At 37.2% G+C, this 25,613-nt stretch overlaps 2 protein-coding genes across 2 annotated transcripts in view; both read left to right on the top strand.

The window, feature by feature from the left end:
* On the top strand, window positions 1–20,957 carry LOC107673421 (Fc receptor-like protein 5). Its single transcript, XM_016467014.1, has 22 exons — window positions 1–70; window positions 197–238; window positions 384–644; window positions 1,186–1,464; window positions 4,446–4,736; window positions 4,920–5,198; window positions 5,806–6,060; window positions 6,238–6,516; window positions 6,912–7,175; window positions 7,262–7,552; window positions 11,588–11,842; window positions 14,831–15,094; window positions 15,400–15,501; window positions 16,482–16,538; window positions 16,872–16,925; window positions 17,330–17,593; window positions 17,899–18,000; window positions 18,981–19,037; window positions 19,371–19,424; window positions 19,613–19,681; window positions 19,861–19,908; window positions 20,592–20,957. The coding sequence occupies exons 1-22, from the start codon at window positions 40–42 to the stop codon at window positions 20,597–20,599; spliced, it is 3,606 nt and encodes a 1,201-aa protein (XP_016322500.1). The 5' UTR covers window positions 1–39; the 3' UTR covers window positions 20,600–20,957.
* Window positions 20,958–23,119: 2,162 nt separating this feature from the next.
* LOC107673174 (synaptotagmin-2-like) overlaps window positions 23,120–25,613 on the top strand; it is an 88,258-nt gene continuing 85,764 nt past the window's right edge. The window contains exon 1 of the mRNA XM_016466681.1: window positions 23,120–23,316. The gene's annotated coding sequence lies outside the window, so the exon portion shown is untranslated. The remainder of the gene's footprint in view (window positions 23,317–25,613) is intronic.

A 25,613-nucleotide genomic window follows, 5' to 3' on the forward strand; every position in this document is an offset into this window, starting at 1 on the left:
CTTTGTTCGCTGCCGGCTCTGCTTTGACTCCATCTGCAAATGGAAAGGTTTAAAATCTTCCTTTTGACAGGTAGGATGCCATATTTGCTAGATTCATTAATATATTAATACAACAGAAACCAATACAACTAAAACTATCACTATACTGCAATGCCTTTTCACAGTGAGATCTCTGAATCTTTGTGTTAATTTATAGTGGCAGTGAGTGTACAAGTAACATCTCAAGACAGCACTGGTGGTGAGATTCATATTTTTATACTGCTGTCTGGTTTGTATGTGAACTTTTAATGACTATTTTAACTGTTTTATTTTCAAGTTTCAAGTCACTTTTTAACACAATTGTGTATTTAGCCTCTCTAACCTAAGGATTATTCATCCTCTAGAACCTCTTATTCAGATTTCCAAGCCAGACATAACTCTGAATCCATCTCATGCGGTGCTGTACAGCACAGAGACAGTCACTCTGCACTGTGAGGTCCCTGAGGAACCACCAGGGTTACAATATGACTGGTACAAGGACTCAGCTGATCTTAGTGAACATCAGCCCAACATCACTGCGAGAGGCAGTGGAAAATATGAATGCAAAGCAAAAAAAGGAGCTTCTGAGTCAGAAAAAAGTACTAGTTATGCTTTAACTCTAAAAGGTAAATGAATATCACAAATATCTATTTACAGTATAACTTTCTCTCTTCACTATATATACCAATCCCAGCACCAATGCCGATTCTGGTATATAAGTGGGCCGAAAAGTCAACGTACAATTAAGGATAAATATGTAAATAATAATGGATATATATGGATACTACAAGGTTCAAAAATGTGGGGTCAGTAAGATTTTTTTAATGTACAGTAAAATACAGTAAAAACTGTATTGTGAAATATTATTTTCAAATAAGTGTTTTCTACTTTAATATATATGTAAAGCTGAATTTTCAGCATCATTACTCCAGTCTTCAGTGATCCTTCAGAAATCATTCTGATATGCTGATTTGCTGCTCAAGAAATATTTCTTCTTTTTATGGTACTAAATTGTAAATAGTATTAATTTCAAGTAATAATAATAATAATAATAAAAACCTAACAAAACTTTTGAACAGTAGTGTACATATTATCTATTATCTATCTGTATTATCTATCTAATCTCATTCACATTACAGTTTGGTCCATTTTCTTCTCTTCCTTTAGAACCGCCTGAACCACAAATCCGGTCTAATTGGACAGAAGCGTTTCTTGGGGAAAAAGTGTCTTTGCAGTGTGTGATTCAAGGTGTTTCAGAAAACTGGAATTATATGTGGTTCAAGGACTCAAGCAAAATCGTCTCCAGTGGTGAAACAAACATACAAGGAAACACTCTCACACTCTCAGTGAAGTCCAGTCATGACGGGGCCTATATGTGTCAAGCTGAGCTGCAGGGCAGAAAGGTGACGACTGCAAAAAGCAAACCACATTTGTTAACATTTAAAGGTAAGAATCTGTTATCTGTTTTATCAGCATGTCATGGTTAAATCATAATCTGTTACATTGTGAAATACAGAAAATTCAGAAAACATTTAATTGAATTTTGCAATGTTTTTAAATTATTTAAGATTGAGTTTTAGTGCTGTTTATTTCCAGCCTCAGTTTAAAGTCACCATGAAATAAAAAATGACAATTCTAATTTTTTTACACAGTGTTTAAGTATTTATTATAAATGATTTATCCATGCACATCACAAATTTTTTTATTCATTTGCACTTGTAATCTTTAATCAAAAACATTAACCTCCCCTCCCCCTCTCAACGACATCTCTTCTCTTCATGATGTCAGACTCTGAAAAGGGGTTGGATTATACTGACTGTCCAATGACCAGGCTTTTAGCACCCTTCACCGGGAGTTTGATTGACAGGAGATCTGACCAATCATAATGCTGAAAACACCATTTTGTCTTACAAACAAACTAGCCAGGAAAGTTAATCGATTAATGTCAGTAGAGTCAAACTTGAAAATGGTGTATTGATATCTTTCCATGGTTGAGACAACATACCTTCTGATGTTCATTCAAGTGTATTTCATGCTATAACTAACAGGAAGTGATCGATTCACATTGGAACCGCTTGAACTGAGGTGCTACAGCGATCTGTCACATTAAAGAGCCACAAAATCACATTTACTGTTTGAATTTCTTAAAAAAAAAAGACAAATTGTCAGTGCCCTCTTTGCTCTGCGATGTATTTTTCATTGCGTGATGATGTGTGGCGTTAGAACATCCGCTTTACCACTTATTATAGCATGAAATAAACATGAATGAACATTAGAGTTTTGTTGTCTCAATCGCGGAAAGATGTCAATTGCCCAATAGTCCATTGACATTAATCTAACTCTCCAGTTTGGGTTGTTTGTCAGACAAAATGCTGGATTCAGCATTATGATTAGTCAGATCGCCTGTCAATCAAACTCCCAGCGAAGGGTGAAATCACTCCCTTCATTCCAGAAACCGATTCACTTGGATATACATCACAATAGGGAAGAAAAGACTATCTCAACTTCAATTTCATGCCGAATTTAAGCAAATGTTTCTTGGTGTTTCCATTGAAATTATAAATAAAAATTGCAGTCACGCTTTATTTTAATGTCCAATTCTCGTTATTAACAAACCATTAACTATGACTTTTGCCTGAATAAACCAGCCAGTGCGCATGCACAGTCCTAAGCGCACGTCTCTGAACGCTGAGTGTTTCTATAGCAACCGGGACTTCTATCGGCAGCTGCAGTGATGCGATGACTTTACTGATTAGCGATTGGCTCTTTTACTCAAAAGGAGGGGCTTCGTTCGATAGAGCAGCCATATTGAGTGTTGTATTTTTCCCCATTCAAAACTATATGAGTGACACGTATTGTGTATTCTATAGTCTTTGATTCAGCATTATGATTAGTCAGATCGTCTGTCAATCAATCTCCCAGCGAAGGGTGAAGTCCCTCCCTACATTCCAGAAGCCGTTTCAGTCGGATATATGTCACAATAGGGAAGAAAAGACTATCTCAACTTCCATTTCATGCCAACTTTAAGCAAATGTTTCTTGGTGTTTCCATTGAAATCATACATAAAAATTGCAGTCACACTTTATTTTAATGTCCAATTCTCGCTGTTAACAAACCATTAACTATGACTTTTGCCTGAATAAACTCCTAATGTGCTGCTTATTAATAGTTAGAAAGGTAGTTAAAGGGTTAGTTCACCCAAAAATGAAAATTAGCCCACAAATTACTCACCCTCAAGTCATCCTAGGTGTATATGACTTTCTTCTTTCAGACGAAAACAGTCAGAGTTATATTAAAAATTGTCTTTGATATTTTTAAGCTATTTAATGCCACTCAGCGGGTGTTGCAGTGCATCTGTCCAAAAGAAGTTAAATAAAAAGCGCCCATCCATAAAAAACAGTGTCTCACATGGCTCTGGGGGGTGAACAAAGGCCTTCTGTAGCGAATCGATGCGTTTTTGTAAGAAAAATATCCATATTCAAAACGTAATAATCACTTTAATGTAGCTTGCGCCAACAGTTGTACACGGAAGCAGCTCCGGGTGGATGACGTATGAGGTCGGCGCTGAGCATGCGCTGGTGAGTCTCGTGAAAACCAACGTTTGTTTACAGGAGCAAAGGAAGCAACGTTTCCTTACTTTAGCAAAGGAAAACCAGTCTCCTCTTGGCTTATATCGAAATCCTCCGACATTCTTCTTTACAAATCCTTGTTTTGTACTTCTAATTAGTGACCGTTGTTTTGTTTTGATCTCTCCCCTGCGCTTCCGCGTGCGTCACTTCTGAGCAGCGAATGCGCAAAGCTGACCTCATACGTCATCCTTTTTATGGATGGGTGCTTTTTATTTCTCTTCTTTTGGACTGATGCATGCAACACCCGCTGAGTGGCATTAAACAGCTTAAAAGAGGTGAATAATTTGTGGGCTAATTTTCATTTTAGGGTGAACTAACCCTTTAAGTTGAGGTATTGCGTAGGATTAGGGATGTAGAATAAGGTCATGCAGAATATTTGCTTTATAAGTACTAATAAACAGTCAATATGTTATTACCGTATTGACCCAAATATAAGACGATGTTTTTTTCTTGGAAATACATCTGAAAAAAACGCGGTCATCTTATATTTAAGGTCTAGACTTTGACATGTCAATAATACACCCACAACAATAGGTGGCGCCAAATACGCATAAAACGAGTGTGCCATGAAATACGTAATGTAATGCGTGGTCCCTATAATAAAGTGTTACCTAAATTCCAGAAATATAATTATCTTTAAATTATATTTATTTAAACGACTTTAAATTACTTTTATAAAGGTTATTTATAAATTCTAAAGACAATTGTACATGTTTTGTACAATTATAAAGGCATAATACAATATAATACACTCAAAAAATATCTAGTTCTATATTACATTGTTCTTTATCTGTGCAGAACTGCCTCAGCCGAAATTGTCAATAGAGTCTCAATGGAATATGTTTTACCCAACTGAGAGGGTGACTCTGACGTGTTCAGTTGATGAAGAGTCAAATGATTGGGGCTATGAATGGTTTAAAAACAGAAATTTGCTTAAAGAGGATGAGGACATTTCCTTTCCTGGAAACACACTCTCCATCAGCTCAGCAAAAGCAGGTCATTCAGGACAGTACACCTGCAGAGGAAAACATCTGACGAGAACATCGGTGACTACAAGAGAAACTGAAGCTGTGCAACTTCATATTCAGGGTAAAACTACTTATGATATTCTATGATTAATAGATATGAATGAAAAGTGACAGGAACCCAAGAGAGTCCTATGAAAAAGCTGTAAAAGTTAAAAATCTCAGGAAATGCATGCACGTGTTATATTTTTTTATATGTGTTATATTTCTGACCTCATTCAACCTCCATTTTCTTCTCTTCTTTTAGAACCGCCTGAACCACAAATCCGGTCTGATTGGACAGAAGCATTTCTTGGTGAAAAAGTGTCTTTGCAGTGTGTGATTCAAGGTGTTTCAGAAAACTGGAATTATATGTGGTTCAAGGACTCAAGCAAAATCGTCTCCAGTGGTGAAACAAACATACAAGGAAACACTCTCACACTCTCAGTGAAGTCCAGTCATGACGGGGCCTATATGTGTCAAGCTGAGCTGCAGGGCAGAAAGGTGACGACTGCAAAAAGCAAACCACATTTGTTAACAGTTAAAGGTAAGAATCTGTTATCTGCTTTATCAGCATGTCTTGGTTAAATCATAATCTGTTACATTGTGAAATACAGAAAATTCAGAAAACATTTCATTTAATTTTGCAAGTCAATAAGCTTAACGTTTGTTTAAAATTTCATGCACATCACTATTTTTTTTTAATCATTTGCACTTGTAATAATTAATCAAAAACTGTAACCTCCCCTCCCCGTCTCAACGACATGTCTTCACTTCACATAAACTACTTATGATATTCTATGATTAATAGATATGAATGAAAAGTGGCAGGAACCCAAGAGAGTCCTATGAAAAAGCTGTTGAATATATTGAACTGCTTTTGAAAAGATCATTGTCTATGAATTATCTGAAAGAAAGAGTTACAGGTGCTTTAAAATGCATTCCAGTGAAGAAGCTGTATCAGTGTACAGTGGTTCATGTCTGCATTTACAGTTTCTCGTCTACTCTTCTTGACAGCAGTCAGACACTATTAGCAGCATGAGTCCATTCATTTTAGTTTTGCATAATAAAAAATAAAAAGCACATGCAATTCAAGGCAGTTTTTGTTTGAAGGTGGTCCACTGTTTCTAATTTTTAACCTCTGTTGCTTCTAGACATCACACCAAAACCAACCATTACAAGACATGAGTGGTTTGAATTTTTCTACACTGAGGAGCGAGTCCAGCTTAAATGTAACATGCCAGGAGTAGGTTGGGAATACCACTGGTATAAAGACTCAAACCTTCGGATCACAAATCCAGAATTCACTATTGACGCAGTATCTCTGGATGACAGTGGTTATTATCTCTGCAAAGCACAGAGAGGAGACTTCTCAGTGGACAGTGAGATGCTACAAGTGCAAGTTCAGAGTGAGTCCATTATTTACCCCTTTATAAATTTCTATTATATAATATTATTCCCATTGTGTGTTCATTGAGTTTACAGTGCCTCAGTAAAATTATCAGGAAATGCATCAACATGTTAGCGTTAGGCTCTGTGTTATCTATCTGACCTCATTCACCCTCCATTTTCTTCTCTTCCTTTAGAATCGCCTGAACCACAAATCCGGTCTAGTTGGACAGAAGCGTTTCCTGGTGAAAAAGTGTCTTTGCAGTGTGTGATTCAAGGTGTTTCAGAAAACTGGAATTATATGTGGTTCAAGGACTCAAGCAAAATTGTCTCCAGTGGTGAAACAAAAATACAAGGAAACACTCTCACACTCTCAGTAAAGTCCAGTCATGACGGGTCCTATTTGTGTCAAGCTGAGCTGCAGGGCAGAAGGGTGACGACTGCAAAAAGCAAACCACATTTGTTACCAGTCCATGGTAAGAATATTTTATTGTTTAGCTTAAAGTAGCACGTTATGGTTAAATCATAATTTGTTGCATTGTGAAATACAGCCATTTTTAGTTTCTTATTTCAGAAGACAGTTAATTGAATTTTGCACAAATCATGCTTATTCATTCTGTTATTTAAATTTTGTCAACATTGTATGTTTTGTAATTATTCAATATTAAGTTTTGTGCTGTTTATTATCAACCCCAAGTTAGGCAAAATTTCATTGAAATTTTAATTATAATAAATGCATAAAAATAAATAAGTATTTTTTAGTCTTTAAACTATTTTAAAATTATATATAAGGACCATTATAAAATATAATGTACATTGTCAATATAAAACATTTTATAAATAAATTATCATATTGTATATCATTATAAAGGATCACAGCCAACAATCCTTCTGCAGCAAGATCCATCACACCCAGTGATATACACGGGAGAACAAGTCAAACTCACTTGTAGCATTCAAGAAAAGACTTCAAAATGGCAATATCTTTGGCAAAAAGATTCACAGCAAGTAAACACAGACAACAATCCCATTTACACTATTAAAAATGCTACATGCTCTCAAAAAGGGGAATACACTTGTCAAGTAAGAAGGGGAGAGATGACATATGCAAAGTCTACAATATTGACAATAAGAGGTAAGATACATATTTTGATGCATTTTTACATAACCAGGAACAATTTTAGAAAAATGTCATTTCTGTTATGCTGTTTATCTGTGCAGAGCCACCTAAACCAAAACTGTCAATAGCGCCTGAATGGAATATGTTTTACCCAACTGAGAAAGTGACTCTGAAGTGTTCAGTTGATGAAGAGTCAAATAAATGGGTCTATGAATGGTTTAAAAACGGAACTCGGCTTCTCAAGGATAAAGACACTTCCTTTTCTACAAACATGCTCTCCATCAGCTCAGCAAAAGCGGGTCATTCAGGACAGTACACCTGCAGAGGAAAACATCTGATGAGAACATCGGTGACTACAAGAGAAACGGAAGCTGTGCAACTTCATATTAAAGGCAAAGAAAAACTGCTTTTGAAAACATGATATTCTATGATTGATACATAGGAAAGAAATAATGACAGGCACCTTAAAGTTTAGTTTAATGAAGAAGTTGTTTCTAGTTTATAATGTGTTTTCATTTGAATTGTCCAGTATCATTGTACAGTGGTTCATGTCAGCATTTACAGTTCCCTTTCAGTCAGTCACGTTCGACGTTACGTCAGAACGACTGATAAATTGGGATCTCGCTCGAGAGCCCAATCACCTTCGAGTGTAACAAAACAAGCCACTAAATGTTGGCGTGAGAGCTTTGCATCGCACAGTGGCTATATAAGGAAGAGCGTGCGCACACGCACATTCAACTTTTCGCTTCGGAGCTGAGCCTTTCTGCTTGGGAATCACCGAAGGAGTTTACAGACAGCTTTCCGTGTTGGGTTGCAATGGAAGCCTCCTCCATCGCCTGAATTATCCAGGCTGGATGATTGGTTCCTGGGGGTGCCTCAATCCGATCCTTGGCGCCCACCCCCGGTCCCATTCTTCCCGGAGGTGCGTGAAGAGGTTACTAGATATTGGAGGGCACCTTTTTCTGCCAGAAACAGAGCTAGTGCCTCTTTCATCCTCACTACCCTCGATGGCGGGGCGGCTAAGGGGTATGTGGAGATCCCCCCAGTTGAGCGTACTGTTGCACTGCAGCTCTGCCCGCAAACCGTCCAGGGCCTGTAAGTTCTCATCCGCACTAACTGCACCCCATGGCCCTCCTGCAGGTCTACCAGGCCAAGGCATCGAAGCAGCTGCATGAGGGTAGTTCGGACCCAGGCGTTATGCAGGAGCTGCGTACGGTGACAGACCTTGCCCTATGGGCAACGAAAGTCACTGCGCGGTCCCTGGGTCAGATGATGTCCACCTTGGTGGTCCAGGAACGTCACCTTTGGATTAACCTGGCGGATATGAGGGAGTCCGACAAATATAGATTCCTCGACTCTCCATTCTCCCAGGTTGGCCTGTTCTGTGACGCGGTGGAGAACTTTGCCCAGCAGTTCTCCGCTGCACAGAAGCAGACAGAGGCTATTAAGCCGCTGCTGTTTCCACCCCACCGCCGGCCGCAGCCCCTCCGCCTGCTCATCGATGAGGGCGCCCCCTGCTGCCTCTGCTTCCGCTCCAGCTTGGTCTCAGCAGCAGCCTCCATCCCGGCCGCAGCATGGAGCTGGCGGCAGGAAAGCGGCGGAGTCCATCTCTGCCCCTGCCAGGCCCGTAATGCCTAGTTCACACAACAGGATAAGTTAACAAGCTCGCCGACAGGTCGGGCTGTGATCAGGGGAAAATCAGCGGGTAATCAGCGCTCAGCAATCTTTATGTGTGAACTACCATTCAACTTCTCGCGTGTGTTTTTCTTGACAAAACGTGGTTGGGGACAGGATAGAGTCATTGGGTGACAGAGTTGTTGTCAGCTCATGTAGTGTGTGACCCCCTGTTACAGATCATTTACGTAGTGTTGCATTGTGTGAACACCACAATGACTTCAAGACAGACAGCAAGTCATGTAGTCTGAACAGCATAGCGATCTTCCGACATTTTAAGTCATGTAGTGTGAACGAGGCTTAAAGCGTCTGAACAAGCGGCGCTCCTGAGACGGGGGACCCAGAGACTCTGAATCGTGCTCTTTAGGAGATGGTGACTGCACCACTCCTTCCCCCGGAGGAGGGCCGGGTGGAAAATACTTGGTTCCATTTTTGTCCATTTTTGCTCCCCAGCCAGTGGTACCCAAACTTTCAATAAAAGAACGGTTTCCTTTATCTCCGGGTCCCAAGAGGCAGAGGATGGCAGTGTACGACGCGTTGCCTCGACACTCTCATCCCCCTCCCCCTTCACCAGTGGGCAGCAGGGTGCAGCTCGAGGACGCTATTCCTTCTCATGCACCCACTGCCCAACCGTGAAGCCAGGTAAGTGTTGCACCACACACTCAGACCCCACTCCGGGATGCTATGCCTTCCGGGTTGGGTTCCTATGCTCCAACTCGCTGCCCCACTCACATCGCCGTACATCTGTGGTTCCTCTGGTCCCACTTACATGGTTTCTGGGGGCCTGGCTAGCACGCCCCAGGCCGTTTCGCTGGCTCACGAGGACTATCAGACTAGGCTATGCGATTCAATTCGCCCCGCGTCCCCCCAAGTTCAGGGGCATTCAATTCACCTCTGTGTTGGACAAAGATGCTAGCGAAGGACACGATAGAGCCGGTTCAGGGCGAATAGCAGACATCTGTAGAGCTGTGGGCTGGGCGACACCTAACATGTTTGCAAGATTTTATAATCTCCGTGTAGAACCTGTGTCCTCTCGTGTACTCGCTTCAGATGGCCAGTAAACACCGGGACCTGCTCAGTGTCTATCACGCTTGCTGTACCATTCCCCTCTACGGACCGAATATGTGCGCTTAATTACTTCACAGGCAAGTTCCCCTCATGCGATCCCTGTTTGAAGTTCCTCCAGCACCCTCGGTGGTCAGGTGTGGCGGAGCGCCGGACAAGTCCAGCACTCGTGCGTTTGCCCAAGGTTAGCCCCTGTGCTGGGCTAGGTACCCATGTGTTGTGATTCCCCCTAGAGGTGATCACACATGTGTATTCTTCCATGATACGGCTATCCTTGTGGTAAGCCCGTGTCTTTCGCTGGCAGAGTTGCTCTGCCGTCTCTGCTCGGTATTGACCTCACCCAAATAGGCTGAGTTTACGGCAGGGACTTTCCATATGTAGCACTGCCTTGTTGGCCAGTCCATATGTGTAATCTCCACATAATACCTCCTAAGTGCAGGATGTGGCTTCTGTAGCGTTCCCGTCCTCAGGTACGCTTTCCCAGTGTTATCCAATATCCCACAGCAGGAACAGCAGCGTCAGCCCCCTCTGCCTAAGCCCTGTCTTGTCTTCCGTCCCAACCAGTGTGGGAGGATTTGCCGGCTTACGCAGGGCACTGGAGAGGGGGCAGCAATGGTGGCGTTTTGGTAGGGATCCCAATTCGTCAGTCGTTCTGACATAACGTCGATCGTGACTGACTGAGAGGGAACGTCTCGGTTACAGATGTAACCCTCGTTCCCTGAAGAAGGGAACGGAGATGTTATGTTCCATCGCCACAATTGCTGTACCACCACTGAATGGCTTATGCTTATGCCCTTATGCTTTCCATAAACTCAAAAGATTATTTCAGCCTATTTTGAAGATTTATGTTTATGATTTGAATAAAATGTTCAAACATTTGCATTATAGAGTTTTAACATAAACTAACAAACTTAATGTGATGCATATTTGTTAGTCGCACATAAATGAAATAAGAAATTAGATTTATTAAATAATACTAATACATCAAAAGTGTTTTAAATACAGAATAACCAGGTTTATATATTTATCCAATGTATTACATGTAAACCATTCAATAAAGCATATATATTTTAAATAATGAATCATGCTAGTTCCAAAGCTAACCATATTTAACGATGCTTATGCTATTTTTTTTCAAAACTAACATATTTATGCCATTTTTAAAGAATTTTAAGAAATACATCTTGAAAATATAATTATGTAAAAAAAATCAAATAGATGCAAATAGTTAATGAACTATGTCATGATTTATGTTCTTGAGTGTGGACTGGTTTAGCTTCTTTACTGTTGCACTGACGTTTGTATAATAGAGTGGAAAGTGTCAGTGTGTTTGTATAATAGAGTGGAAATTGTCAGTGTGTTTGTATAATAGAGTGGAAAGTGTCAGTGTGTTTGTATAATAGAGTGGAAATTGTCAGTGTGTTTGTATAATAGAGTGGAAAGTGTCAGTGTGTTTGTATAATAGAGTGGAAATTGTCAGTGTGTTTGTATAATAGAGTGGAAAGTGTCAGTGTGTTTGTATAATAGAGTGGAAAGTGTCAGATTTCTGGTTATGTTGAAAAGGATTTTCATTGGGCAACTCAGTTCATTTAGCGGCAGATTACCTTGAACAACAAGCACCTGCAAATCATGACAGTTTTTGTTTGAAGGTGGTCCATTGTTTCTAATGTTACCTCTCTTGCTCCTAGGCATCACACCAAAACCAACCATTACAAAACATGAATGGTTTGAGTTGTTCTACACTGACGAGAAAGTCCAGCTTGATTGTAACATGCCAGGAGAAAGTTGGGAATACCACTGGCATAAAGACTCAAATCCTCTGATCACAAATCCAACTCACACTATTGACGCAGTATCTCTGACTGACAGTGGTAACTATCACTGCAAAGCACAGAGAGGAGACTTCTCAGTGGACAGTGAGACTTTACAAGTGCGAGTTCAAGGTGAGTTAGATATAACCATGGCAGTGCACTCAGTGAGTTTAAAATGATAACTTGACATGTTTAAGGGACAGTTCACCCAAAATAACATGACAATTCTTTTATCATTTCACACTCATGTCATGTTGTTTCCGACATGTATGACTTTCCTCTTCTGTGGAACACACAAGATATTTTGATATTAATTAAAAATGCACTCATTATTGTCCATACTAAAGTCATTGGGGTCTAATGTTGTTTTGAACCTCATTGACTTTCAGAATGTCTTCATTAAAGGTAGGGTATGTGATAGGTGATTTCGGAAGGCTAGCAATAACAAGCTAGCTTTGAAAGCATAAGATCCCACCCTGCCTGCAAATCACTCTCCAAAGCTACGCCTCCTCCATAACGCATGAACGCTCACAGCAAAAAGCTTTTTCCCCCTAATTATGACTTTTAAATTTGAATATAACTAGAATATTATTAATAATATTTAAGAATACAATTTAGTTTTTCAGCCATTTTGATAGCCTTCATTTTTACATTTTAAGAGGAAATAATTGAAGGCCAAACATTTGGATAACAATTTAAAACTATGTCAGTGGGCAGCATATTATTTGTCAATACCGGCTCTCTGCTTTGATTGATAGTGTTTTCATCTTTTCATCAAAGATGATCATTTTCATCTTTGTCAATGAACAAAATAAACAAATGGTCAATTGATATTTATATGTTTTATGCGGGGCCAGCTCCAGGCTTGGGCAGGGGAGGGCTAGCCCACCCAAATGTGTCTTGCCCACCCAATCAAAACTATAGGTAAAGATTGCGTTAATCTTTTTATGCAGTGATTAAAAGCAATCTGAAGCGGACTGTATTTTGAGATGTTTAAGAGCTGAAGACTGCCCCAACAATCATAATATAACATTAGAAATGGCATAATTTTTCTTTTATTAGCTGAAAGCAAAGGCGTGCTACATTCACGCGGAGGCTTCAGTCTGTTGCGGAAAAGCAGAGGCTGACAACGAGCGAAAATGGACAGAAATATTTGTGCGCTATCAGTGTGTACGGGAGTTTAATACATATCTACATGAATATGTGCCATAGGCCTTAGGCCACTGAAATTACCTGAGCAGTTGAATTATTTTTCTAGAAAACCTCACTTATTCAATAACGTACATTTACTGCATGGACGGGTCAAGAAGTATAAGCGTTTAAAATGCATGTATACAGTTCAGTTGAAAGCTTACCCATTTTGAATGTGACGACAATAGCATTTAGCATTTAGGAATACAAATAAAATTGAATGGTGCATATTTTAAAATATAAATATTATTTGCAGTTCAGATTGATTGCTTTGCAAAAAATCTTATTCTTGTTCTTTTACTGTTCTTTTTTCTTCTTTTAATTTATTCCCCTAAATCAATTTAAATCCTATATTTATTTAGTTCCTTTAAATAAATACCAGTACCATAGAGGTCTGGTCTTTATTTTCCTCAATAAAGGACCAAACAATTGGTCCCCCCAGTGTTCTAGAGTAGACATTATTACGGCCTTGTTTGGTATAAATAAAAAAAACTTGGTTAACAGAATCAGCAGTGTAAAAACTATGATCCAGAGAAAGAGAACAAAGAGGGCAGTTTTTTACTATTCAGTAAAGAAAAAAAGTTTATTTTGTTGCGAAAGTTAATGATATTCTGTGGTTCGCTATAGGCTGCCCACGAAAGCATGATATTGCTCTTTTTTCAGTGTACATATATCAACAACACTGCAATAAGTTGCATAGTTAAAATAACAATATCTACAGTCTAAATTTCTAGACTATATCCCTCACCCTCCCCTGTATCCCGCCCACCCTTCTATAGCGCTTAAGAACCGGGCCTGGTTTTATGAATCATTTTTATTAAACAAGTTACTTTACTGAAGGCTACCAGGAAAGCTACATAATTAAGTTGAATAAATTCACAATATGTGCCCATTCATTATTAATCATATGCCTAATATATGCTGAAAATGGCTTCGTTAATATTGTTTATTTTTCCTTCACATTCAATTTTCATGAATCACGTCAATTCAAAATGGCGAAATTAGACATTTTTTTAGTTTGCATCCCTGATTATTTTTGTCAGTCATTTAAAATCATAAAACAGCGGTCAGATATGAAATGTTTGGCTACGTACATCGCGCACTTTATAGCCACTAACTGAAGTGTCGCTTTGAAATTTGCTCTATGCAGCTTCTGTGAACATAAAGCCCGCCTACTTTGATTTGATTGGTCATCTCAAATATTTTTTGACATTGACGAGGTTTAAGTTTAATCTTGGTGCTGTGCAATATCTTTGCAGCACGAAGGAAGAGTTAATACTATATTAGGCAATTATTTCACAAAGTAGCTACACCTTGACCTCATAGCTGGCTACGGGCATGCTCACATGCAGTTGAATGTAACGCTGTCAGTTTACCTCATGTCTCATTCACCGGTGAGAAAACATTACAATACAAAGCGCAGAATATTAAAATAATAACGCCTTCCGTTCTTGCTCGGTCTGCAATACCATAATGGAACCCACTGATGACGTATCATGTCTGCATGAACGGGGAGGTATGCAAATACATACATTGACAGGCAGGTAGGACAGCCAATCGTAGCCCTCGGACCGAGGGATATGATTGGACAAACATTTTTTGCTCCTACGCCTTCCACGGACAATATAAATACATATAAAAAATTTATACCACTTAGTAACTTAGTGATTGCTATCGGGATGTGAAGAGACTTTCAACCATCATAACAAAAAAATAAATAAATAAATTTCAACCAAATCAGCTACCGTGCCTTTAATGCTCCACAGAAGAAAGAAAGTCATACAGGTTTGGAACGGCATGAGGATGGGTAAATGAAGGCAGAATCACTTTAAAAGGAAAAGCACTAAGGGCTATCCTGATTAGATGGTTCACTATAAAATATATTTTATAACAAAAAAAAGATTAAGTAACATATTACTTTGCTCTAAGCTCGTCCACCTGCATTTCTGAGTCTGGAGACTGAACTGAGCGACATCATGACAGGGGATATGACTCTCCGGTGTAACGTCTCAGACGGCAGACAGTGGAACTACACCTGGTACATGAACGGACAGCAGCTCAATGGATCCTCGGATGTACTCAAAGTGACAGGAAATGAAGAAACAATCAAAAGTGAATTCAAGTGCAAGGGCATAAACACAGTGAGACCGCTGTACTCCGCTCTGAGTGACGGCTTCATAGCCAATAATATTTGTGAGTAATGGGAATATTTATTATTAAACCTGTTTCATACAGTGTATAGATGTGAATAACTTGTGCATTAGAACAATGTCGGAATGTTTTCAAGATTATTGGAAAAAAAAAAAAAAAACATTTTTAGTATATAGATTTTATTTTCAGTGAGATTATACATATTCTGCCAAGATGACAGACAAAACAGACAAAAAAAAATGTTACCATAAAACTCGTATTTCTATATAATATATTATACAATGTTTGGAGGAAATGTTGATTTAACTCACTTTAACTAAATGTGTGCATTTCCGTCATTATTACAGTATTTAAAAGAAAAATACTGCTGGCCATCTCAGGATGTCTCGTCTGTTGTATTGTAATCCTGATCATTGGATGCATCGTTCTAAAAATCACCCGTAAACCAGGTACAATCAGCAATTAATGCATATACTTCTGAAATGAAGCTTCTTTATGCTGTTGGTCTTGCATGCAGTGTTATTCATACCAAGCACCAGCCTTGTGTCACCCATTGCTCAGACTACAAATACTGTAGTACCACTTCTGTTTACACTTAGTTTGGATCTCTCAATATATACAGGTTAGTGTAAACAGGGTTTTATTTACTGATATTTACTGTTGGTCTAAACAGTGTCTACTATAATGTACACTCAGTGTAAACACCATTTACACTCTAGTAAACTTAAATAGCTGCTTGCCTTAAAATTTAAAACTGCTTTTAAACACTTCACCCTTTGACGTAGATTCAGACATCTTGAATTTGTTGTCATAGACTACCATTCAAAAGTCTCTAATACTCATTAGAGTTTATATACTCACTGTATTTATTTGATCAAAAATACAGTGAATTAGTCATATTTTAAAATATCATTACAATTTAAAACTACTTTTTCCATTGTAATATACTTTAAAATGTAATTTATTTCTGTGATTCAAAGTCGAATTTTCAGCATCATTACTCCGGTCTTCAGTGTCACATGGTCCTTCAGAAATCATTCTAATATGCTGATTTGCTGCTCAAGAAACATTTATCATTATTATCAATGTAGAAAACAGCTGTGCCGCTTACATTTTTGTGGAAATTGTTATACATTTTTAAGGATTATTTGATTACGAGAAAGTTCAAAAGATCTTCAAAAAAATCTTTGTAACATTTTATAGAAGTCTTTACAGTCACTTTTAATAAATTTAGTGCAAATGTTTGTGACCCCAAACTTCAGTCATGTAACAAAAACACAATGACACATAAAGAGCTCAATCATATAGAGTTATTATTGTTGTGATTGTCTAACATGACCACATTTTACACTCAGCATTATCTTGTCTGTTTTGGATTACATTTTATATGTAATTACTCCTTACAAAAATGTTAATGTCTTATCATCAGAGGTAAAAGAAACAGCACCAGAGGATTTGTTTTTCTCAATGACAGACTCCAAGAACCGTAAGTTTTGCTCTTCATGTGTGTGTGTGTGTGTGTGTGTGTGTGTGTGTTCTGATATATATGGTTTATGAGGACACAAATGTGTATAATGGCACTTCCTGTGTCCCCATAAACCAAAAGGCTTTAACATACTAAATGGTGTTTTAAATTGCCAGTAGTTTTCTGTGAGGGGTAGGTTTAGGTGAAGGGTTGGTGTAGGGCGATAGAAAATACAGTTTGTACAGTATAAAAACCATTACGCCTATGGAGAGTCCCCATAAACCACATGCAAGAATGTGTGTGTGTGTGTATAATTTCTCTGCAAATTCATATGGGTCTTTGATTACTCTGCAGAAACTATTTCACCCATGAAGGAGTACATGGACAACATACCAACAGAGCTGGAGGGTATGTGCTTTTACTGACATTACAATCAAATGATTTACCAATGTACTATTTCCCAACGTTATACTTTGTAAAAATATTAAGTGACTCAAAGTGAACATGTTTTTGCTCGTGTTACAAGCCAAAGGTATGATTTTGTTTTATTAAACTACTGTAAATGTGAAGAGACTTTCAACCATCATAACAAAAAAATAAATAAATAAATTTCAACCAAATCAGCTACCGTGCCTTTAATGCTCCACAGAAGAAAGAAAGTCATACAGGTTTGGAACGGCATGAGGATGGGTAAATGAAGGCAGAATCACTTTAAAAGGAAAAGCACTAAGGGCTATCCTGATTAGATGGTTCACTATAAAATATATTTTATAACAAAAAAAAGATTAAGTAACATATTACTTTGCTCTAAGCTCGTCCACCTGCATTTCTGAGTCTGGAGACTGAACTGAGCGACATCATGACAGGGGATATGACTCTCCGGTGTAACGTCTCAGACGGCAGACAGTGGAACTACACCTGGTACATGAACGGACAGCAGCTCAATGGATCCTCGGATGTACTCAAAGTGACAGGAAATGAAGAAACAATCAAAAGTGAATTCAAGTGCAAGGGCATAAACACAGTGAGACCGCTGTACTCCGCTCTGAGTGACGGCTTCATAGCCAATAATATTTGTGAGTAATGGGAATATTTATTATTAAACCTGTTTCATACAGTGTATAGATGTGAATAACTTGTGCATTAGAACAATGTCGGAATGTTTTCAAGATTATTGGAAAAAAAAAAAAAAAACATTTTTAGTATATAGATTTTATTTTCAGTGAGATTATACATATTCTGCCAAGATGACAGACAAAACAGACAAAAAAAAATGTTACCATAAAACTCGTATTTCTATATAATATATTATACAATGTTTGGAGGAAATGTTGATTTAACTCACTTTAACTAAATGTGTGCATTTCCGTCATTATTACAGTATTTAAAAGAAAAATACTGCTGGCCATCTCAGGATGTCTCGTCTGTTGTATTGTAATCCTGATCATTGGATGCATCGTTCTAAAAATCACCCGTAAACCAGGTACAATCAGCAATTAATGCATATACTTCTGAAATGAAGCTTCTTTATGCTGTTGGTCTTGCATGCAGTGTTATTCATACCAAGCACCAGCCTTGTGTCACCCATTGCTCAGACTACAAATACTGTAGTACCACTTCTGTTTACACTTAGTTTGGATCTCTCAATATATACAGGTTAGTGTAAACAGGGTTTTATTTACTGATATTTACTGTTGGTCTAAACAGTGTCTACTATAATGTACACTCAGTGTAAACACCATTTACACTCTAGTAAACTTAAATAGCTGCTTGCCTTAAAATTTAAAACTGCTTTTAAACACTTCACCCTTTGACGTAGATTCAGACATCTTGAATTTGTTGTCATAGACTACCATTCAAAAGTCTCTAATACTCATTAGAGTTTATATACTCACTGTATTTATTTGATCAAAAATACAGTGAATTAGTCATATTTTAAAATATCATTACAATTTAAAACTACTTTTTCCATTGTAATATACTTTAAAATGTAATTTATTTCTGTGATTCAAAGTCGAATTTTCAGCATCATTACTCCGGTCTTCAGTGTCACATGGTCCTTCAGAAATCATTCTAATATGCTGATTTGCTGCTCAAGAAACATTTATCATTATTATCAATGTAGAAAACAGCTGTGCCGCTTACATTTTTGTGGAAATTGTTATACATTTTTAAGGATTATTTGATTACGAGAAAGTTCAAAAGATCTTCAAAAAAATCTTTGTAACATTTTATAGAAGTCTTTACAGTCACTTTTAATAAATTTAGTGCAAATGTTTGTGACCCCAAACTTCAGTCATGTAACAAAAACACAATGACACATAAAGAGCTCAATCATATAGAGTTATTATTGTTGTGATTGTCTAACATGACCACATTTTACACTCAGCATTATCTTGTCTGTTTTGGATTACATTTTATATGTAATTACTCCTTACAAAAATGTTAATGTCTTATCATCAGAGGTAAAAGAAACAGCACCAGAGGATTTGTTTTTCTCAATGACAGACTCCAAGAACCGTAAGTTTTGCTCTTCATGTGTGTGTGTGTGTGTGTGTGTGTGTGTGTGTTCTGATATATATGGTTTATGAGGACACAAATGTGTATAATGGCACTTCCTGTGTCCCCATAAACCAAAAGGCTTTAACATACTAAATGGTGTTTTAAATTGCCAGTAGTTTTCTGTGAGGGGTAGGTTTAGGTGAAGGGTTGGTGTAGGGCGATAGAAAATACAGTTTGTACAGTATAAAAACCATTACGCCTATGGAGAGTCCCCATAAACCACATGCAAGAATGTGTGTGTGTGTGTATAATTTCTCTGCAAATTCATATGGGTCTTTGATTACTCTGCAGAAACTATTTCACCCATGAAGGAGTACATGGACAACATACCAACAGAGCTGGAGGGTATGTGCTTTTACTGACATTACAATCAAATGATTTACCAATGTACTATTTCCCAACGTTATACTTTGTAAAAATATTAAGTGACTCAAAGTGAACATGTTTTTGCTCGTGTTACAAGCCAAAGGTATGATTTTGTTTTATTAAACTACTGTAAATGTAATTGCCACACTCTCTCTGTTATCATTCAGAATGTCAGGAAAAAGCAGTACTGATCTCTGACTGTGCTTCAGCCATTCATGAGGATAGTGTGATTAAAGGTAAGAGACCTAACAAATGTGTATCTACCAATCGTAATATTGTAATAGAAATCAATCATTTTGCTAATGTACAGTATATCAATTACAGGATTATGATAATGTTTCTGAGCTATAAGACCATTACACAATATAAAAAATAATTTATCGCAAATGACTCACAATGTTTCTCTTAATTAAAGATGAAGACACACCAGCATCAGAAGCCAATGGCCTGACATCATTTAAAGGTAAAGTTAAATTCAGTCTTATTTTAGTATCATTGAGAGACTATAGTTTTTTTGAGACATTATAGTGTTTATTCATATTTTAATTTGTTAAAAGTTTTAGTAATTTTTATTAAATTGTATCTCTTTTTTTATATGTCCATATATGTTTTATTCATTTTTAGTTATTGTAGTGCATCAAGTTAAACTAAATGAAAATGAGATATGTTGCTTTGACAACTGGCTGAAATAAAATAATTTTAGTTTTTTAAATATTTTATTTAATTTCAGTTAAATTTCATTTTATGTCAAGTAACACATTTTTTTAATGGTTTTAATTAACTTTAATGACCCTGGTTAAATTTTGTCTTAAAAGTCTTCAAAATCATCTTTTGGTGTTAAAAGGTACTTAACCCTGGGTTATTTTGAAGCCCTGTGCAATGGCAAGTTGTTTAGAAACAGACAGTCAATCATAAACTGCCTCAATGCTTTTATTAAATATTATGCATAATATTCATTCACTTTGTACAGCCATAAAAACAGTAATCTCATAAACAATTATCCCTGTAAATGCAAATTTGGACTATTCTAATTACTAATTTACTAATTTACTAATTACTAAAGTATGCGCTTGAAGTGTGTATTTCATGTGTTATGAACCTATGAAACCAGATTTTGAGCTCACTGTCATATTTCTGCCTCTCCAGGACTCTGAATCATTTCACCAGCAATCAACATGCACTGAGGCACAGCTAAATGACATATGCTTTTTTTAAAACGACTGCATTAGTACAGCATTTTGTCTAGCAGCAGCTGCACTTTTGTACACTTTTATAAGCTGAAAACCAGCTTGTTTACAAATTTAAAACAAAAACAAACAACAACAAAAAGTAGAACTGAACTGCAGTGTTGTAGAGACCTACTGCTATAAATGAAGACAGTGGTTGTATGGGGAGATAACGGACGGGAAGAAATTATAATGATCAGAAGTAAAAATAATAATAATAATAATTTTTTTGTACATATCTGTACATACCCAAAACATCTGTTTCATAATGCAAATATTACAACTCAACAACACAGAAAGCAAAAAAATATTGATTGTAATTCATTAACTCGATTATTTTGCTACAGTAATTTATTTGCATATTGAAAAAAAAGCTTTATTTTTTTTTCTCCTCTGTATGATTGCCATATGCTTACAATTTTTTATTGGAGATATTTTCTTAAAACTTTCTTAAAACTGTTGTTTTTCTTTCTGTTAATATTATTTTAAGTGTTATGGTTGTAGAGTATTTACATTTAAATAAACAAGTATGTTTATCTCAATGATACAATGAATTACTGATCCTTGACTTATTATTAACAGTGTGTTCTTTTTTTATTAGATACATCTGTTGATTTATATTTACGTTACATTTTAATGCCTCTAGGCTCAGAATTTTTTAAAGGAATACAGTTCAAATATATATGCTACATATATAGATAGATATATGATGCATTCCAGGACTAGTAGCTAGTAAGAAACTACACTCTAAAAAATGCTGGGTTAAATACAACCCAGTGTTGGGTAAAATAGGGACAAACCCAGCAATTGGGCTGTTTTGACCCAGCGGTTGGGTTAAATGTTTAACCCAACCTTCTGGGTAGTAACCCAACCGCTGGGCCAAAACAACCCAATTGCTGGGTTTGTCCCTATTTTACCCAGCACTGGGTTGCGTTTAACCCAGCATTTTTTAGAGTGTAGTAGCTAGTAAGAAAACTGCAATTTTCACGTCTTGCATAAAACTACAAAAATAGTATAATATATAGCTAATATATAATTAAATACAAGTATAAAACAGTACCTGGAAGAAATAATACTAATACTAGAACTAATACTAACATCTCTTATTTCACGTCTGCCAGGAGTAGCCTATGCACGTAGTCTTCTTTCTCATATGAGCAGTCAGTCTAAATACATCCCACAACAACAAAAGAGTAGACATCGCCATCTAGCGGTGAAATACAGTAGCTTACTTACTGTCCTTTTATTCATTTCAGTATTAACATGGACTAGTGATTAAAAAAAGATCTTGCATAAAACAGTTGATAGAAAAGAACTGGGTGTTTTGGATGATCAGTCAATCGTACACAAATTCATGTCACAAGGATATCAAAAGAGTGAAAAAATCATCCTGACAAATCAAAAGCAGTTTTTTTCATAACCCTGGAAATGAAATCATCTTAATTTATCATTTTGCAAGAGGACAAGTGCTGCTCATCTGCTAAATGTTTGCACATCACTGCAGCACATGAACATAACATATAGTAATCAATGTGTGATATAGGCTAGAGCTAAAGGTACATTTTAACCCCTGGGGTCGACGGTCGCACAGTTGTTGTGTTTCTGTAGACCTTGTCTTTTGTCAGTATATTAGGTTATAGATAAGGCCATAGAAGTGAAATCAAAACCAGACAAAGCTGCCATGTCGATGTGGTTTCTGAAAGTCTCAAGACCACAAGAACAAGACGCTGCCTACATACACCTTCTTAAAGGAATAGTTCACTGAAAATGTACTCACCCTCATGCCATCCAAGATGAAAATTGAGATTTTCATCACAACAGATTCAGAGAAATGTAGCATTACATCACTTGCTCACCAATGAATCCTCTGCAGTGAATGGGTGCCGTCAGAATGAGAGTCCAAACAGCTGATAAAAACATCACAACAACACAAAAGTAACTCTAGTCCATCAATTAATGTCTTGTGAAGTGATAAACTGCGTGTTAGTAAGAAACAAATCCATCATTATGGAGTTTTAACTGTCGCTTCTGGCCAATTTTCATTTCTGGATGAACTGTTCCTTAAAGCAACATCACAAGTAACTCCCATTTTTGTCTCATCACAGCCTTTCAATCTCTTTCCTGTATAATTGCTTGTGCTTTTCCTAATTTGTATGTTGCTCTCAATGAAAGCATCTTCATCTACATCTGATATTGCAATGCTCAGCTATCCTCTGTGTGTGTGTGTGTGTGTGTGTGTGTGAGAGAGAGAGAGAGAGAGAGAGAGAGAGAGAGAGAGAGAGTGAGCAAGAGCAAACAGGAATAATGCTGGACAGGCCTTATAAATTGCCTCCATCCAGTTAAAAGCGAGATCATACATTACTGTGCAGCGGCTCAGCCAATCAGGAGACACTGCTGGTGAGTACAGCATAAAATATTGAAGGGCTGAGTGAGAAGAGGAAAGATCCTGCATGTTCTCCTCTCCTTCTGCATCAGCTATCTTCAAGCTCTGTGTCAGTTTAGTGTGTACGACACTGGACATCTGAAGCCTATGTGTTTTCTCTAAAGACACCTCAGGAGAGAACATTTTAGCCAACATACTGTTTTTCTGAGGCTTTTGGCTTGACACCCCTATAAGTTTCTCTTCGGGACACTCAGCACGTATGGTAAGTGGCCATTTTAAATTATTCTGCTTGTATCAAATATCCAGATTTTTATTTACTTGTCAATATGTCTATTTTGCCATTTTACTTAGTACTCAGAGATCTATTCTTAAGGTATGTTACAAAATCTGCATGGGTGATTTGGTACTGGGACACTGCAGGTTGGACTACTGTGTAAACCCAAAATCCAGCATTAGAACATACAGTATATTCCTTTATTACTATACTGAAGGCAAACACAACAATGATTTTTGTGATTAATTTGATGGATAACTAGGCATAGTACAACTCTGACTATACTGGCAGTCATTTTGGCAATCTAGGTGATGTTAAAGTATTATTAAAGTGCAATATGTAATAATTAAAAAAAGTGTATTATTAAAACAATGACAAATAAAAAGTAATAAAAAAGTGTCAGTAATGTTCAAAGTTAAAGTGATAGTTCACCTTCAGTTGCTGGACACTTTTGTACCAGCTTGTCTGATTTACGATCAGTAGAGGGCGCCATGTCTTACTATAAATGAAATAAAAATAAACAATGACCAATCAGCAAGTACCACTAGCTCACTATGTTCCTCTCAGAATGATCTGAAACAGCCTTTTAGTCCTTAGCTCTTAAATACCCTGTTTTTTTTTTGTTTGTTTTTTTTACTTATTCCATGTATATTAGCTTTAAGGTCATCTACGTGCAACCTAGGCTCAATGGAAAAGCATACTTCTACCTACATTTTTGCAAAACTCCAAAAAACATACATACACATACAGTACAATTTACTGCAGTTTTCAGCTAAAATGAACACCAGTGGCAGTAAAACATTTATTCATTTACATACAAATTGTGATTACAGTGGCAGATTATTGATTAATTACACATGGTTCCTTGCACAATACTATGTTATGACCTCAAACCACTTTTATCATAGTGGATGGATTCTTAATTAATACATTTTAACATTTGCATGACATTACCAGCTCCATATCTGTGGATTTCTGACATAGTAAACTTGCTCGGTAGCGCACCAGGTACAGCATTGCACTTGTGATGTGAAGTGCATATATGAGTCCCACTGAGCATGCTAAAAGAGCTCAAAGACTTGAAGAAGCAAGCTAAAATGGCATGATGGCTTCAGCAAATTCATTTTTACCCTGCCTTTCCTTTTGTTAACACTATCGATTAGGTTTAGGCTGGGGTTTAGTGTAGGTCAAGCAATATTTTTTAAATGCAATAGAGCATTAAACTTTAATGCCATTCACTGGACATTTCATTTCCAATACATACAATGATCATCATAATAAAACATTGCCAGATTCATGTTCATCTGTTTCAAATTCAATGCGCTTTTAGTTCACTGGACATTACACTTTTCAAACATTCGAGAATCAAGATAAACATAAGTACGTAAGTATTTACATAAGTAATATCAGCCTAATATCAGCAGAAATGACACTCCAGGTACATTTTTTTTCAGTTAGCCTGGGTTGTCTATATGCTTGTGTACTCCTAAAATTTATATGCAAATAAACCATACACTCATGGGCGTGTCCAATGCATTTTGGAATGTTAATGCCCCTCCCTCTTAATTTTAATTACCGTGTAAATCATGGTGGGGCTTCACAATACTCTATGCTTCCTCATTTCCTCCAGCCTTGAGAAATTTATCTAACTAAAGGCCACTGGATATTTCTTTTTTTTTTTTTTTAAAAGGACATGTCCTTAGAAATGTCCTGGCCCAACTTCCTATTCCAATAGGAAACACATCAATACCAGAAAGAAAAGTGCACTGTTCGATTTCATGAGGTCCTTGAAGGACTTAAACAATATGAACGAGGTAATGGGAGTCAACAAGGCTAGAAGTTTGAGCTCATTACAGATTTTAATTAAAACATTCAGGTAAATCTCCCACACCCAATCCCTGTGCGATGGGCAATCGATTCATTACAGAACAAGTGCCACCAGTCTTCCTGCTGGGCTTTGTTGACAAGCTGATTAAACTGAGGTGTACTGTGCGAGTTACTACATTAGGGGGAGTGTGTTGTAGTGTGTATGTATATTTTGTTCACAGTGTGTGTGTGTGTGTGTGTGTGTGAGCTGGTATTTATCATGTTATGGGGACCAAATGTCCCCACAAGGATAGTAATACTAGTAAATTTTGACCTTGTGGGGACATTTTTGAGGTCCCCATGAGGAAACAAGCTTATAAATCATACAGAATTAGTTTTTTTGAGAAAGTAAAAATGCACAAAGTTTCCTGTGAGGGGTAGGTTTAGGGGTAGGGTTGGTGTAGGGCAATAGAATATAC

Source organism: Sinocyclocheilus anshuiensis, unplaced genomic scaffold (assembly GCF_001515605.1).
Source record: "Sinocyclocheilus anshuiensis isolate Anshui unplaced genomic scaffold, SAMN03320099.WGS_v1.1 scaffold453, whole genome shotgun sequence".
Taxonomy (NCBI): Eukaryota; Metazoa; Chordata; class Actinopteri; order Cypriniformes; family Cyprinidae; genus Sinocyclocheilus; species Sinocyclocheilus anshuiensis.

What these genes read in the sequence shown, in the direction of transcription:
- LOC107673421 (XM_016467014.1), top strand. Translation starts at nt 40, where the DNA reads ATGGAAAGGTTTAAAATCTTCCTTTTGACAG. An exon ending in ACATTTGTTAACATTTAAAG is followed by an intron (nt 1,465 to 4,445) that starts GTAAGAATCTGT and finishes TTATCTGTGCAG; the next exon opens with AACTGCCTCAGCCGAAATTG. An exon ending in CATACCAACAGAGCTGGAGG is followed by an intron (nt 19,425 to 19,612) that starts GTATGTGCTTTT and finishes GTTATCATTCAG; the next exon opens with AATGTCAGGAAAAAGCAGTA.